The sequence below is a fragment of the Zonotrichia albicollis genome, chromosome 22 (assembly GCF_047830755.1).
Source record: "Zonotrichia albicollis isolate bZonAlb1 chromosome 22, bZonAlb1.hap1, whole genome shotgun sequence".
Taxonomy (NCBI): Eukaryota; Metazoa; Chordata; class Aves; order Passeriformes; family Passerellidae; genus Zonotrichia; species Zonotrichia albicollis.
Genome location: NC_133840.1, coordinates 905860 through 920830, shown reverse-complemented (window position 1 = coordinate 920830; position 14971 = coordinate 905860). Strand labels below are relative to the sequence as shown.

General features: G+C 48.6%; 1 protein-coding gene across 15 annotated transcripts in view; it reads right to left on the bottom strand.

Annotated features, from left to right (window-relative positions):
• Window positions 1-14971, bottom strand: part of MSI2 (musashi RNA binding protein 2) — a 197997-nt gene that overhangs the window by 180172 nt on the left and 2854 nt on the right. For all 15 annotated transcript variants that reach the window (XR_012583510.1, XR_012583511.1, XR_012583512.1 and 12 more), the window contains exon 5: window positions 12416-12457. Coding sequence is in view for 12 of the 15 variants with exons in the window: in XM_074557074.1 (XP_074413175.1) it covers window positions 12416-12457 (42 nt within the window). In the remaining 3 variants the exon portion in view is untranslated. The remainder of the gene's footprint in view (window positions 1-12415; window positions 12458-14971) is intronic.

Below are 14971 nucleotides of genomic sequence, written 5' to 3'. Positions count from 1 at the left end.
TATGAAATAAATTGCTTTACTGAAGGTTAATAATATCCTGTCGCCGTGGTAAAAGACTCAATTACAAAACCTTCAGAAGAGCTCCCAAGGAACTCATCTGCCTGCAGTGACAGAGGCTTAAATAGCCAAAATACACAGAAAGGCTAAGCACTTCCCAAAAGAGAGGAAAAGGGGAAAGAGATGGGGGGGTTAAGTAAAAAACCTGGAAATTGGACACTCAAGGTTATAAAAAAAACCCAAACACACATAACCACAGTTCCTCTCTGCACACACGATTCCCTATAATCTCAGCAAGAATTATGGCCTAGGGAGACCAACACTAATTTTAGTATCAGATTTATTATGCAGCAGGGAGCAGAAATCAGTCAGGCCCGTCTCTCGGTCCTAATGGGCAGAGCTGGCTCACGCTCCAGGAAGGCTCTGCTGAAGAATAGCTCAGGCCTGGTGGAAAACAAAGCCCCTGGGGCTCCCCGAAGCACAAACACGCTGCGTTTCTTAGAAGCCACAATAAAACACAATGATACTCCTCATTTCTGCAGCACTGCTGCTGCCAGAGGAGCCCAAAGCCTGGGAGCATCCGGCAGAACCACCGTGGGGACCAGAGCCTGGCTGGGGCTGTGCCTGCTGCCCTGGCACTGCAGGGATGGAACCGGGACTGTCCCCGGGCACTGCGGGGACGGAACCGGGACTGTCCCTGCTGCCCTGGCACTGCGGGGATGGAACCGGGACTGTCCCTGGGCACTGCGGGGATGGAACCGGGACTGTCCCTGCTGCCCTGGCACCGCGGGGATGGAACCGGGACTGTCCCTGGGCACTGCGGGGATGGAACCGGGACTGTCCCTGCTGCCCTGGTACTGCGGGGAGGGAACCGGGACTGCCCCTGCTGCCCTGGCACTGCGGGGATGGAACCGGGACTGTCCCTGGGCACTGCGGGGATGGAACCGGGACTGTCCCTGGGCACTGCGGGGATGGAACCGGGACTGTCCCTGGGCACTGCGGGGATGGAACCGGGACTGTCCCTGCTGCCCTGGCACTGCAGGGATGGAACCGGGACTGTCCCTGGGCACTGCGGGGATGGAACCCGGACTGTCCCTGCTGCCCTGGCACTGCGGGGATGGAACCCGGACTGTCCCTGGGCACTGCGGGGATGGAACCGGGACTGTCCCTGGGCACTGCGGGGATGGAACCGGGACTGTCCCTGCTGCCCTGGCACTGCGGGGATGGAACCGGGCCTGTCCCTGCTGCCCTGGGCACTGCGGGGATGGAACCGGGACTGTCCCTGCTGCCCTGGCACTGCGGGGATGGAACCGGGACTGTCCCTGGGCACTGTGGGGATGGAACCGGGACTGTCCCTGGGCACCGCGGGGATGGAACCGGGACGGTCCCTGGGCACTCTGGGGATGGAACCGGGCCTGTCCCTGCTGCCCTGGAACCAGGATTTCACAGCCTTCCCTGTGTCTGCCTGTGCCCCATTCACTCAGAGCACCACCTGCACCACTCTTAAGAGGCCTCACCTACCCAGTAAAGCCAGGCCCATCCCCAACACCTGCTTCTAGTCAGTCAGTACCAGTTACAAAAGCCTTTTGCAGAGGGTTTCATGACTGACTCACTCCCATCCCAATGATGCAACACCCAGGCCATTTCCACACACGGCCTCATCCACTCGTGGGGACTGCAGCTCCTCACCCAGCACTGCCCACAGCACAGCCAGGACACCTCAGCCCCCCAACCCTGCCTGTCCCCCCCTCCCCTGCACCTGGGAACACACAGCAAGCAGGTGCAGCCCCAGCACAGCTCAGGTTTGGAATAACTCTCCTCTAAGGCACCAGCAATTCCCTGTTTCGAGTATTGCAGAACACGTGAGCAGCACTTCTGTTTAGCACATCCATAAAACAAGGGTGATGACAATCACAATCACTTACCTCATCTCTGTGTGGTAAGAACAAGGGCCACATTTAAACTAGTTTAAGTCATTTCAGCACACAAGCCTTTCATGAAAGTAGGATGGGGATGTCTCCAGCAATGTACATACCACAGACTATCAACTACCCCTTGAATAAAACTTTTCCAAGAATCAGTTTTTCACTCACAGCTCACTCAGCTCAAGACCAGAAACTTTCAAACCATCACTATCTCACTTTATTTTCACATAGTGGACAGGCAGGCACACACCCCCAAAAACTGCACTCCCTATTCTCTGTCTACCTAGGCACTTTGCTAGCAGATTTCTGGCTTTGTTTTTGAAATGCCCTTGGAGCATACCAAGCAACTTAGAAGCTTTGCTTTGAGCTGCTCTGACAGAAGTTAGGGGAATATGTCCTGCTAACTCCAACACAAACACAATCATTACTAAGAAATGAAGCAAAGCCCATCAAAAACATGCATGACCAGGTCTGATTTTCACCTGGTCCTAATGCAGTGCAAGAGTAAATAAAAAAGCAGGCTTACAAGTTTTGGATTACCCTGCATCTATTGCCCTCCTTTAAAATAACTCTTTTGCCTCAAAACTTCAGGAAAAAAAAGAAAAAACAGCATAACCAGTCTCCCATTAGACAAATGCTTCCCCCACCCCACAAATCACCCCCAAAGCATTACCTTCTTGTGGCTCAAAGCAGCTCCAGACCATGGTGGCCAGTCCCTGAGGAGACCACAGCAGCTCTGGCTCCCACCACCTCCTCCAGTAAATACCCTCAGCACAGCACGTGACTGCAATCAAACCTGGGGCTGATAATTGCTTGCAGGTGAGGGACACACCTGCCTAATCAGCAGCACAGCAGGGGAGCAACGGACAGGTTAACTCAAATCACCTGTGCCCAATCTGGGCTCACCCAAAAAACCCAGACTGCACACGCTGCTGCTGCCCCTGCTTCAGCTGCCCAGCCACCCAATCACCTCTCCACAGCTCAGAGCACATTTCACCTGCATAACCAGCACCAACACTCAGCCAAGAAACTCAGGACTTGCTCTCTGATCTCTGTTCCACCTCAAGAAGTGCTTGGCAGCTTCGTTTGTCTGCCTTGATCCAACACTCTCCAGTTCTCAGGAATGCGAGACAGGCAGGTGCTGCTGCCCTTCTCTCAGCTGGAGCCAATTCAGAGCATTTCAAGGAAACACACCAAGGCACTCTTCAGTGACCAAGGGCTGCACCTGCCCAAGACCTCTAAGAACATTTAAGAAGCAGCAAAATTTGTCTGACCATGTCCATGTAAGAAGTTTACCCTGCCCCTGCATTCCTTCAGCTGCAACCAGGCTGAAATAAGATTCATGAGTAAGGTGCTCTGCAACAACACTTGTCCTCTCCTACCTGCTTCTTTCCCCACCACTTTCAAGTGAATTGACTCTTTCTGCTACTTTCCACACACTGCAAGAGATCAGGATTACACAGCACCAGCTGAATAATGCTCTGCTCACACTATCAACAGCTTCATGCGTTCAGATGACAGTGATGGGGACTATAAAGGCACCAAGACAGATAATCACTGCTTATGTCTGCAATTATAGTTCCAATAAAGCTTCTTCATGGCTCTTTAGCACTAAGGCTTTTGGACTGGTAACTGAATTGTTTTAATATTTTTTTCTATTCCCTATTTTATTCTTTTCCTACTGCATACACATGCTTAATCGAGAGAGAAGACAAATGCCTCTACTAAAATATCCACTGGAAATACCTACAAAAAGAGGTCCACAAATCTAAACTGACTTCTTATGACTGTCACAAAATCAAAGCCACGCTCACAAAACTTTGGGGGAATCATAACTGCAGAAGGCTTTCAATAATCATTGTATTTGATTGGGAAGATCAATGACATAGTGGCTGTGACCAGATGAAAAAGAGAGGGGAAAAAATAAAGCACAGGATGATCACAATTCCCTCCTCATACATAAATTGCCAGGCATGTCACACAGAGCCTGCTGCTTCTACCCCAGTCCCTGGGATCAGGTGAGGCAGGAGTTTGGAGCACAAAAGGTGCTGTGGCAGGAGATCCCCACTGCCACCCACCCCTGGGGTCCCATGCGGGCTGGAAATGTCCCCAGGCAGGCACGGTGGGGGGGACAGAGGCTCAGGATGCTGGGCCAGCCTGTCCCCAGAGCTCTGCAAACACACCAGGACAGGATCCCCATCTGCACAGGACCGGGACACCATGGCATCATCCCTCCCATGGGCACCCAGAGGGCAGCGGGCACAGCCTGTGGCACAAAGGAGCCTCTGGCATGGCTGAGCACCCAGCACAGACACAGGGAAGAGCAGCCAAGGCTTATCTGGAGGCAGAGGCCCCCAGGACAGCTGCAGTTCAGCATGATTCCCCTCTCCTCTGTTACTGAGGGCAGCCCTCTGAGCCCAGCACAGCCCTCTGGCAGGCTCCCCCCTGGCCCCAGCACTGTGCCCCAGCCCCCAGGCTGCTCTGCAGCCACGAGAGCAGCATGAGCCATAACTCACAGCTCCTCTCACGTGCTGTGGCTGTGCATCCTTATCTTGCTTCCCCTCTCTGCAGCTCGGAAGTGCCGGCGCACGCAGGAACCTCAGCAGTTACAGCCCCTGCCTGAACCAGGGCACTGCCACTCCAGGCAGGGCCTCCCTCGCCAATGTCACAGTCAAAAGCCGTTAAAATCAACAAAAACCCAGGTTAACCCCTCAAAGACAAGTGGCACAAAGAGCTGGCGGCGCACAGCGCTGCTGTGCCTCCCACACTTCCTCCCCAGCCCAGGGACGCTGCCAACATCCCCTCAGACAGAGCAGCCGTTCAGCGCCGCACCAAACCGGGGCAGGAAGCTCTGTGCCACGCTGACATCTCTGCACAATCCTTCCTCTGACCCTCCATCTCAATGGCAGCACCAGTACCAGGCCCACCAGGGCCTCTACACGCTGTGCCAGGACCACCAGAGTCTGAGCAACAGCGACCCTGCTTCCTCAGCTCTCAGCCAACAGCAGGACAATCCCAGCCCACAGTGGGCCTGGGACATTTCCACAGCAGGTTTAGAAGGGCTTTTTCACCAGGCAGTGTTTGAAGAAGGTACAGTTAAACGTGTGGTATGTGTTCAGCAGGCCACCCATCCTGGGCCAGAGTGTCAGAGCTGACCTACAGAAAGTGAATGGGGAGGAAGATGAGATGTTGGTGCAAATCAATCAAAACAACCCCAAGCACTTGACAGTAGAGACTTTGTGAGGACAGGAAACTCCTGCAAGAAGCCAAGAGTTTTTGCTGTAGTGGTCTCAGGGCTTGCTCAGTACTCACAGGAGAGATCTCTCAGGATCCTGAGGACATGGCACGGAACAAGACCTGACACCACCCAACACAGTGGCTGAGAGCAGTCCCGAAAGGTGGGGCAATACCCCCATCCTCAGAAAATTCCTATCATATTTCCCATCTCAGCATCACCTTTGGATTTCTTTTCAATGCTTTCTGTTCCCTCCCACAAGTCATTGAACACACCATGCTGATATAGGCTCTGTAGGTCTGCCAAACACAACAGCAGAAGCAGGAGAATTTCACCAGCAAAGAAACATCTTTACACTCATTCACACACTTTGCAAACCTTTGGCAAAAGTATAAATGCTCCACGTACATATGGAGCCCTGCACACAGCTTGGGCTGGAGCAGGGAATCACACCAACACAGCTCTGAACAGAACTGACTGATAACACAGCCAAAAGGATAACAAAACAGGAGCCTCACTCGTTCAGCAAGCACTGCAGAGCAATCCCTGGCAACATCCCCTTCATCAACACCTTCTTCCAGCAGTGCAACAACCACCAAACCTGCCCGTGCTGAGGGCTTGCAGCTGGCAAGCTTCTGCCATAAACCTGCCTTGAGCACCATCTCCCAGTCCAGTGGGATTCACGGAGACTTGGCACAAACACCCAGCTCCTTGCAAGCTCCTTTCACACCACACTGCCCTTTGGGAAGATTCCTGAGCAGTGTTCATCCAGCAACTGGTTAAAGCCTCCCCAGACTCTCTATCCAGCAGGCATTCTCTTTATACCAGCATTCAAGAAGCTGAAAGTCTTGTCTGCACTTCACAGTCCCTGTTTTAAATAAATCCAAACTTCAAAACTCTTCTTCACCCTGTGCTCCTCACCTTCTCTTTGATGCAAAACTGACCCACAGAACAACGTAAAGATGAGCTCTGAGTCGGGAATACCAAAACAGTGATTAAAAGAGCACAGCACAGGTTTGGGAGCACTACAGAGGAATTGTGCACCCTCTGGGACCCAGCCCTGAGCCAGGAGGGCTGGAGCTGCACCAGCACCCAAGGAGCCCTGCCCAGCCCCATCCCACAGTTGTGTGGCACACACGAAGGAAAATAAAACCAGGGGGACTTAACTTCCAACCCTGGGAACTACTTAATTCACCAGATATTAGTTTCTTTCCCCCACCCCGCCATTTTTCCCTCCCACCTGCCAGGCCACCTCATTACTGTCACTCTGCATCAGTTCTTGCTACAGCAGTTTTCTTGGACCTTTGCCCCTTCAGTCAGCTTGAAACCTCTTCCCTATTGTACATCAGAGTCAATGGGAAATTAATGCAAGTCTTTGCTGGGGGAGGGCAGGGCAGAGGCACTTTCTGCTGCTGTCAATACTTCTATTCCTTCGCCCTTCCTGCCACCTACACTTCACCATCATATTAAGGAGCCTTGTCTGCATCTCAGTGTGCTCGCTGAGGTCTCTGGGACCATTCCTGACGTGCAGAATTGCATAAGCCTTAGCAGGGTCCTTCTTTATAAAAGTTCCCAATCTTCATTTAAGCCTACTCAGTCACAACAATACACCCAGCTGCAGATGTCCCAGCACAGGCAATGACTGAGCAGGGGGGAACAACTTCCCAACATTCTTCAGATTTTCTCTGCACTCAAAAAAGAGAATAAATACTTCCAACAGGAGAGCAGTAAAATGCCAAAGTTTAGAAGTAACTTATTAATACCGCATGCTGATCTGGCTACAAAGTTTCACAGTAACTTTCAAATTACTCAGCAAACCACAATTTCTGCAGCAGTAATATCGTAAAAATCATAGGCCACGTTGAACACTGCTCACATAGTTTACAGAATTGTTCCAGTGACTAAGGCAAACAGAACGTGTGATTTCAGGGCTAGAGACTAAATTAAGCTTCAATAATGACCTTTTTTTTTCAAGTCTGATGCCACACTGACCCTGTAATCAGTTTTTTGAGGAAACAGCAGAATTGTATTTTCTTGTGAGTGAGATCCTCCAGTGGAGCGGGGAATATGAGAGATAAAACTGCCTGTCTGAAGGAGAAGTGATGGAACTGACCATATACAAAGTACTGTCAAATACACAAAGTAATCTTTTAATCTTTTCTGGTACGGGCTTCACAGTTCAACAAAGCATTTAATAATGTGCTTTGAGCCCCTGCTGATTCAGCAAAACACTTGCCCACATGCCTATGCCAACTTAAGTATATGCTTAAGTGCTTTCACACAATAGGGGCAGAGAAGACTCAGGCCCTGAGATGAACCATTTTCTGAAACAAGCTGTTTTTCCCTAAGATCACTGACTATTTACAGCTTCTCCTCATTTTATAGCATGACCCAAAATGCATTTGAAGAGAACACTTAAGTACAACTGAAAAGTCAAATAACTATCAGGAACAGCAAGACCCAAGGTAGAGCTTAATGAACTAGAATTGTTCTTGGCTCCTTCTCAGCACAACATACATCTTGATGCACACACCCCACCTTGCCCTGCTTCAGTGGCTCTCCTCTAAAAATAAGTTCCAAGTTGCCTTTAATGCTCTGGATTTCACAACATTTATGAGACTATCACCAGAGTCAACAGGCTAAAAAAAGAATCCATTAGCATTAACTGGCCTGTCACTGGCAGTGACAAATAAATGAATTTGATGGTTTTAGATCAGTCATTAGTAGACCTACCCCCGGGCTGATAAAGGCTCAGCACTTTGCAGAGGAGATGTACTCAATCTGGAAGCAGAGGGGACGCACAGGGGTGTTAGCATGCTGCTCTCCTTCCATTTCCCTGACCTCCCTACCTCAGAACCTTTCCTGGCAGTTACAAGTGCACAAAAGTCACCTGGTAGATGCCATTAAAAATAATCCAACAATTCAGGAAAACACAGGCAATGTAGAACCTCCTTTTTAAAAAAAATCCCAGGTCAGACAGTGTTCAATTTTAATTTTTAGTTAGCAGCATGTCAAAGGGAAGGAAAGTACATTAGGACTATTCCTAACATGAAAGACATCCTTAGGCAATGAGAATGGAAATACAGACATTTTAACAAGCACAAGACAGTCTGTGGGGATTCAGGACAACATGAACAATCTACCTGAGTGATTGGGGAGAAGAAATACATGTTTACATCTCCAAAACACAGCAGTCACAGAAATCCAGCTCAGCTCCTGTTGCTGACAGAAGGCCCTGCACAGCCCCTGCTCCTGTGGCTGTGACACCCAAGGACAGAGCTCACCCTGTGCTCAGCCACAGCACAGAGCACAGACCCACAGACAAGGGCTCCTAACGCTGACCCTCCACTGCCTGGGCTGGCTTCACTCACACTCTGGAACTTTTCCACTGGCCCATCCACTGCCAGAGGGAAGCAGATTCCAGGAGCTTACCCTGGACCAGGGATCCACATCGAGGTGGCTGAACAAGACACCCAAACAGGGGCCATGGACCACCCAAAGAAACCCCCCAGTCCATCTGGAAGGACTTCGCAATGCTCTGCACACAGATGGTACCATGATTATCATCGAGCTGCTCATCCATGCCTGATGCCAAGATCAGGAAATACTTCCTCCCTTACTCCACCCAGACCTGCAAATGCAGGGGAATCTAAAAGGAATTTTTAAAAATTATTTGGAAAAGGTCTGACCTTGCTGCTCTTTACAGCCTGGTGGGGAAGGAAGGGTGGCAGGAAAGGAAGAATCCTGAGTTCTGCTACTGTGTCCAGGTCACTTTTTTGAGGAAAAAAAAAAAAAAAAGAAACTTCAAAGTAAACACCTAAAATAAGATGTGAAGTAGCAGGACTAACCTGAAGGAGTTTACAGGCAGAAGCAGGGGAGAAAACAAACAGAACTCTTGATTTTCAAGGTCCATCATTTGCTTTGGAATGAAATCTCTCCCTGCTACTCTGGCTGAGGCTTATCAGACAGCCAAGGGACGCAGACACCCCACCCACAGCTAACTTAATTGGAATCAGACATCCAAATCCACTGGTTGGCTTTAAAACACAATCCCAGGTTAGCCTGGGCGTTATCCCCAGAGGCCATGCCCTCCTTTGGCTGCTCTGGAGCAGGCAGCTCGCAGTCCCACACCAAAGGAGAGCTGCGGGCACTGCTCCTGCCCGGGGGGCACCACAGGTGCCCAAGGGTTAGGGTTAGGGTCAGAGCCCCCGTGCCCAGGCAGACAGGAAACCCAGCTGGCCACGGGCACAGGGGCCAGGACAGTCCTGCACCAACCCCTGTGATGAATATTCTCCAACCTAACAGAGCAGGGAACATCAGAAATGGCAGCCTATGTGTAACAGTAACTCAATTATTGTAGTCTCCAATATTCAGAAGGGGGCACAAAACTACTGGCACCCCATCAGTGCTGCGTTTGAAGGACTTGTTAAGTCAGCAGAGTTACAAACGATCTCCTGTTACACAGTGCCTTCCAGCACGGGGAGCAAGGCAGATTTTATCACGGAACAGAGCCTCAAGGAAGGAGACATATATTCCCCAGCAGCCCAAGGAGCTAAACCCTGCAGCAGAATTCCTGAAACAACAGCTTCAAGCGGCGCTGGCCCTCCAAGGAGAGCAGGATTCCACATCCAGTAACCCAGGGGAGGCACTCGGGAGGATTTCTGCAGGGTCATTCTAAGGAAACCAGGGAAGAACGCTGGGCTGTTATAACCTGTGCTGCCGGCTCGGGAGCCAATCTGCACCACCAGAGAGGCGTCAAACCGCCGAGATGCGGTTTAAAAACCCAAAATAAAATAAAGCGTTTCACTGGGCTGGGGTTTGAAAGGGCCTCAGGGCTGGGCAGCTCCAGTGGATCAGGAGGGGAGGAACAAGTGAGTGTGGGCTGGAAAAGGCAGGGGCAAAGATCAGCTGTAAGGACAGGGATGGAGGGATGGAGGGATGGAGGGATGGAGGGATGGAGGCAGAAGATGGGGGAATGCACCCCCAGCCCCCATCACTGCCAGGAAAAGCACAGGAAAAGAAAAAAAAAACCCAAACAAATCCCCATTTTACTAAACGTACCAGGAAGCAAGATTACTCAGGGAAAAAAAAAAAACCAAAACAAAACAAAAAACAAATTCTCTCCTTGCACCTAGAGAGACAGAGACATTTCATTAAATGCCATTAATCTCCACAGACCCAAGCATTAGCTAGTTAATTAGACTAAAGTACAGTCACATTTTAACGCTGAGCATTCGCTATTCAACTGGGATAAATGAACAACTAAAGTCCAAAACCTTAATTCAGTATCTAATTAAAAAAACAGAAAACAAAATATTCAGATTATGAAATGCTTGCCAGAATAATACATCATAATTGATGTAAAATCTGCTCTTTATTGCATCTGATTTTCCCCAGTCTCCAAATCAGGCTGTTTTCAATCTTCAGATTTTTTTCAAGTGCCCCGTAGAAATCCCAACACTTTAGAAAGGACAACTGTAAAAAGCAGCAACAGACACTGCTGACCTCTCCAGAGAGAGCGAGCTCCTGCTAAGAGTGGAATTTGATGTCCATTCCAGCATTTGCCCCACGCTTGAAAGATGTCTGTTACCAAAAACCAAGGGAAAAAACCCCTACGTGTAGAAAAACAAAATCCCCTTTGTCAATACAACCTGATTTTGCATTTTTTAACACAAAAATTTAACTCACTAATATGCTCGACACAAAACATGTCCTCGTTTTTTTAATTGTTAGAGAAGAAATCACATGGGACAGCTTAACAGCTCTGTTGTGCCCATTACAAACTTCTCCAAATAACACTGTAGAAACAGATAACTGGCACTGAAGACAGTTTAAAATGTAAATTAACCTTTAAAAGGTATTGGGAAGGAGGATAGGCCCATCAAGCTCATGATCAAAATTCTGTTAACTTTAAACTGTATATTACAGATGGCATCAATCCAACAACATAATCCAGAAGCCACAAGCCCCACACACTATAAACTCTTTGCTCAGTGCAGAAGCAAGCCAGGCACACTATTATTCACCAATTAGTAATTAGATATGTCCTAGGAAGAGAAGAACCTCTAAACATTTGCCTACATTAGTCTGGTTTAAAATTCTGAGAGTAGGCTGTTGGGGTTTGTTCTTTTTTTTTTTAAGAGCTCCCCAGCACCTCTCCTGTGCCATGCCTGGGGGTTTGAAATGACACAGGGTTTTTCCTAGATGCCTATTTTGTGCAATATTTAACATCATGGTTCAACACACCCAGTTACACTGCTTGCTTTCGTGAGGAGCTGTATGCAATAACAGTTCAGGCTGCAGGTCAGGGAGTTTCCCACCACCAACTTTAAACACCTCTTCCTTATTGACTTGCATGTACAACTTTGCAGCCTTTTTCTCCCATTTTTACCAGAAGACTGAAGTTACCCAAGATGACAAGTGTGTACACAAGTGCCATACATCAGTTAAATTAAGTTTTTTCCAATAGACTCTCAAAAACAAATTAAAAAAAAGTCAATTGCAAAAGTTTTCTTTCGGCCTCTGGCTTTCAAAATTCACACGCTGCAAGTCTGGCTTTGAAACTGATTTGTTTTCATTAGGCACAACCTAAAGAGCAACAATCACTCGTATTCCATGGGCAGCTCCTGCAGGAGAAATGGCACCAGTGGCATTTGGAGGGAGTGCAGGGGCACAAGAGCCTCTGTCCCTGCAGGTCCCCGTGCCACTGCCAGGACTGGCGGCCAGGCCAGCGCTCCGGCCAGCCTGACCAGCTGGACACTCCCAGCTGGACACTCCCAGCTCTGTGCTCCCCTGCTCCTACGGAGCTGCCAGCAGCCCCAGAGCCTCACCAGGAACTCTCCATGCGAGCCTTACGCACAACTCCACGCACATCTCTTGAGTTACACAAAAGGAAATTTGCAAACAATGAAGGCAGAGATAGATCCCCATCCATCACAAGCACAGAACTGAAAGCTCAGCTCAAAACAAGCCTGAAGGCTGCACTCAATCCAAGCAGTGCCCATGCACCCAGCCCGGTGCCCAGAGCACCGCCCGGGCGCGGGGCTGTGGCAGAGCCGGCCCATTCCTGCTGCCCAGCCCAACCCAGCAGCTCTGCAGGGACACAGAGCAGCTCCTGGGCCCCAGGCACACACACTGACCCCCCCAGCAGCAGCAGCTTTAAAAGCTTTCATTGCCAATTCCCCGGCTGAAACCCGAACTGCCTGGCAACAATGATTCTCTGTGTGCCTGAAATCCTATTATCGATCCTCCTACTTACCTTGGGCTGTGCTCGTCGGGGAAACGCAACTTTAGGGTCAATCTGAGGAAAAAGAAAGGGGAAATCAACAGGGTAGCTTTGGTTGTCATTTCACATTATTTTGATTTTAAATCACTGAATTATTAATCCCTCATTTCTCAGGCTTGCAATTCAGCACACCGGGTCATCCAGAGCTACTCTGGAAATGACAGGTCACAGTCTGGGTTTGTCTGGGGAGTTTGGCAGGGGTGGGGAGATGGGAGGACAGGAAGAAAACATCTCTCTGCACTTCTCCTCCATCATCCTCCGGGCAGCAATCCCCATGGGTGCTCAGGGAGCTCTGGATCAGTCTCTGGGTGCTGCCTCTACCACCAAAACCGCATGTTGAGGATTATCCTCATGCCCTAGAGGTTGCACAGAAAGAGGGCCAGCACTCCTGACCAACGTCTAAACTTGGTGGCTTTGACACCTGCCCCTTCCTGCACTTGGGTTTGGGGTTACTTCTTTTTTTCTGCTTTGTTTTGCTAACTGACAAGCAACACCATACAAAAAAGGAAAGCAAAGTCAAATTATTCACATTTCAATTATTAAAACTGAAACATTTGAAGGACTAGAGTCTCCTCCATAATAATATACCCAACTGATGTGATTTACTCACTCTCAAAGAAAATAAGTGAGCAATGGAAAACTCGAAAGGGACATTTCTGGGATGGGGCAGGAAGGGAGAGGAGTAAGTTACAAACGAGTTTCATGTGTGTGAAATATACACGCAGTGAACTCAAAAATAAACAACTTCCTAAACAAGGTTTTCCATTACGGAGTTACTCAAACTATCCATGTTCATACACGTCACCACAGACAAAAAGAAAGGGGGAAGAAAAAAATCCTTGCTTTACCCCCCTGGCCTGTTTAAAGATGCAGCATTGGCTCCCCTTGCGCTGCATGAATTAGCACGTCCCCTCTGCATTCCAAAATGCTAATTCTGCAACCTCACACAACTTCCACGGGGTCATCTCTAAAAAGGGACTCCTCTCTCCCATTCAAAAATTACATGAAACCAAAAAGGCACCACCGCAGGCACAGAGGAACGGCACCCGGTGGGGTTTGAGGGCTGGATGTAAACAAAACCATCAGCCCTTCCAACAGCAGCTCCCCTAAACCGCAACACAGCGCCCGTGCGCTGCTGCCCTCACTGCTGGCTCTCAGCAGCACCTGCACGCAGACATCTTCCACAAAAAGGGCCTGGAGAAGGATCTTCTGAAGTACTGGATCCTGCCTGGACTGTGCAACCTGCAACTGCTTTCGGTGCTGTCCTTGCCTGTGCCACCAAGGGATGCCACTGGCGCCGGCAGCGTTAAGCACATTCAGAAGGACGGGCTCTTGTAGACTTTGGGACTGGCTTTTGTTGTGTTTCTCCCCCCTCAAGCAAACCCTGAGGAAAAGGAGATGTTTGCATTTGGTATTGTTATTCCTGCGGTGGTAAATATTCCTGTCACTGCTAAATAACCACGGGTCTCTCCTAAAAAGCAGTTTTACTCAATTAATTTGTCAAAATGGGAAATACCGCAGACATTTGATGTGCAACTGATAAACTGATTTGCCTCTATCAGATACAAATATTGTACCTTTTTTAGGACACACCTGAGAAATGAGCGATTACATGCCATTTTATTGTTCAAAAAGCATAAAGAGTAAAATTATTTATCTAGAGAGCTAACCTTTTCATAGAGATTAACATTATCTACAAATATATTCAGCACTGACTAGGCATTTGTCTACTGGGGAAATACAACAGGTACGGATTTTCCACAGCAATATCCAAAGGTGGAAAAATATGCACTTTTCTATGTTTGCTCCAAAACTACAGGTTTTCCCACCAAAGAACACCAGGCCCACCAGAGGGACATCACTGCAAAGTCCTGCTGGTAAAAAGCTGGGAGAGCCATTAAACTCCAAAGCAACACATTCATTTTTGAAGGTCAGTTCAAAGAGCATGGAGTCCCTTGCACCACAGCGACAGATTTTCTAAAAGAACTGAATTTTCCTTCCCACAACCTTTTGCATAAACACCACCAGCCTTTGAAAACAAACACTAGCAACGAATGTGGCAAATCCATACCTTTTGCATAACCCTGTCAACTATTTAAACAACAACCAAAAAGGAAACAAAAAAAAAAAAAAAAAAACCAAAAAAACCAAAGTTCTACCAAAAAAAAAATTAGTTAGTTAGGTACAATTCTACTTACTGTATCTACAAGTCCTCTAGGAAATGACTATAATACTATTTCTGATATGAATGGCCATTACCTAAACAAAGCTTTTAACGTAACTGTAAACAAGAGCGACGTTTCCATGCCAATACCCAACCGATCTGCCTCCTGTGCTGAACGTTGAAACAGAGTCAAATGCCTTGTTATACTGCACAACAGTTACTACAATACTCTACAAATACACGCCTGAAAGGACCTGCCGGGCTCTGGGCTTCACTTTTAGGCTGAATTACTGATTCTAAGGTCAGTTTTGTATTTGGATTGATTCAGTCATTATCACACAACCAACACCGAGGCAGATTTGCCC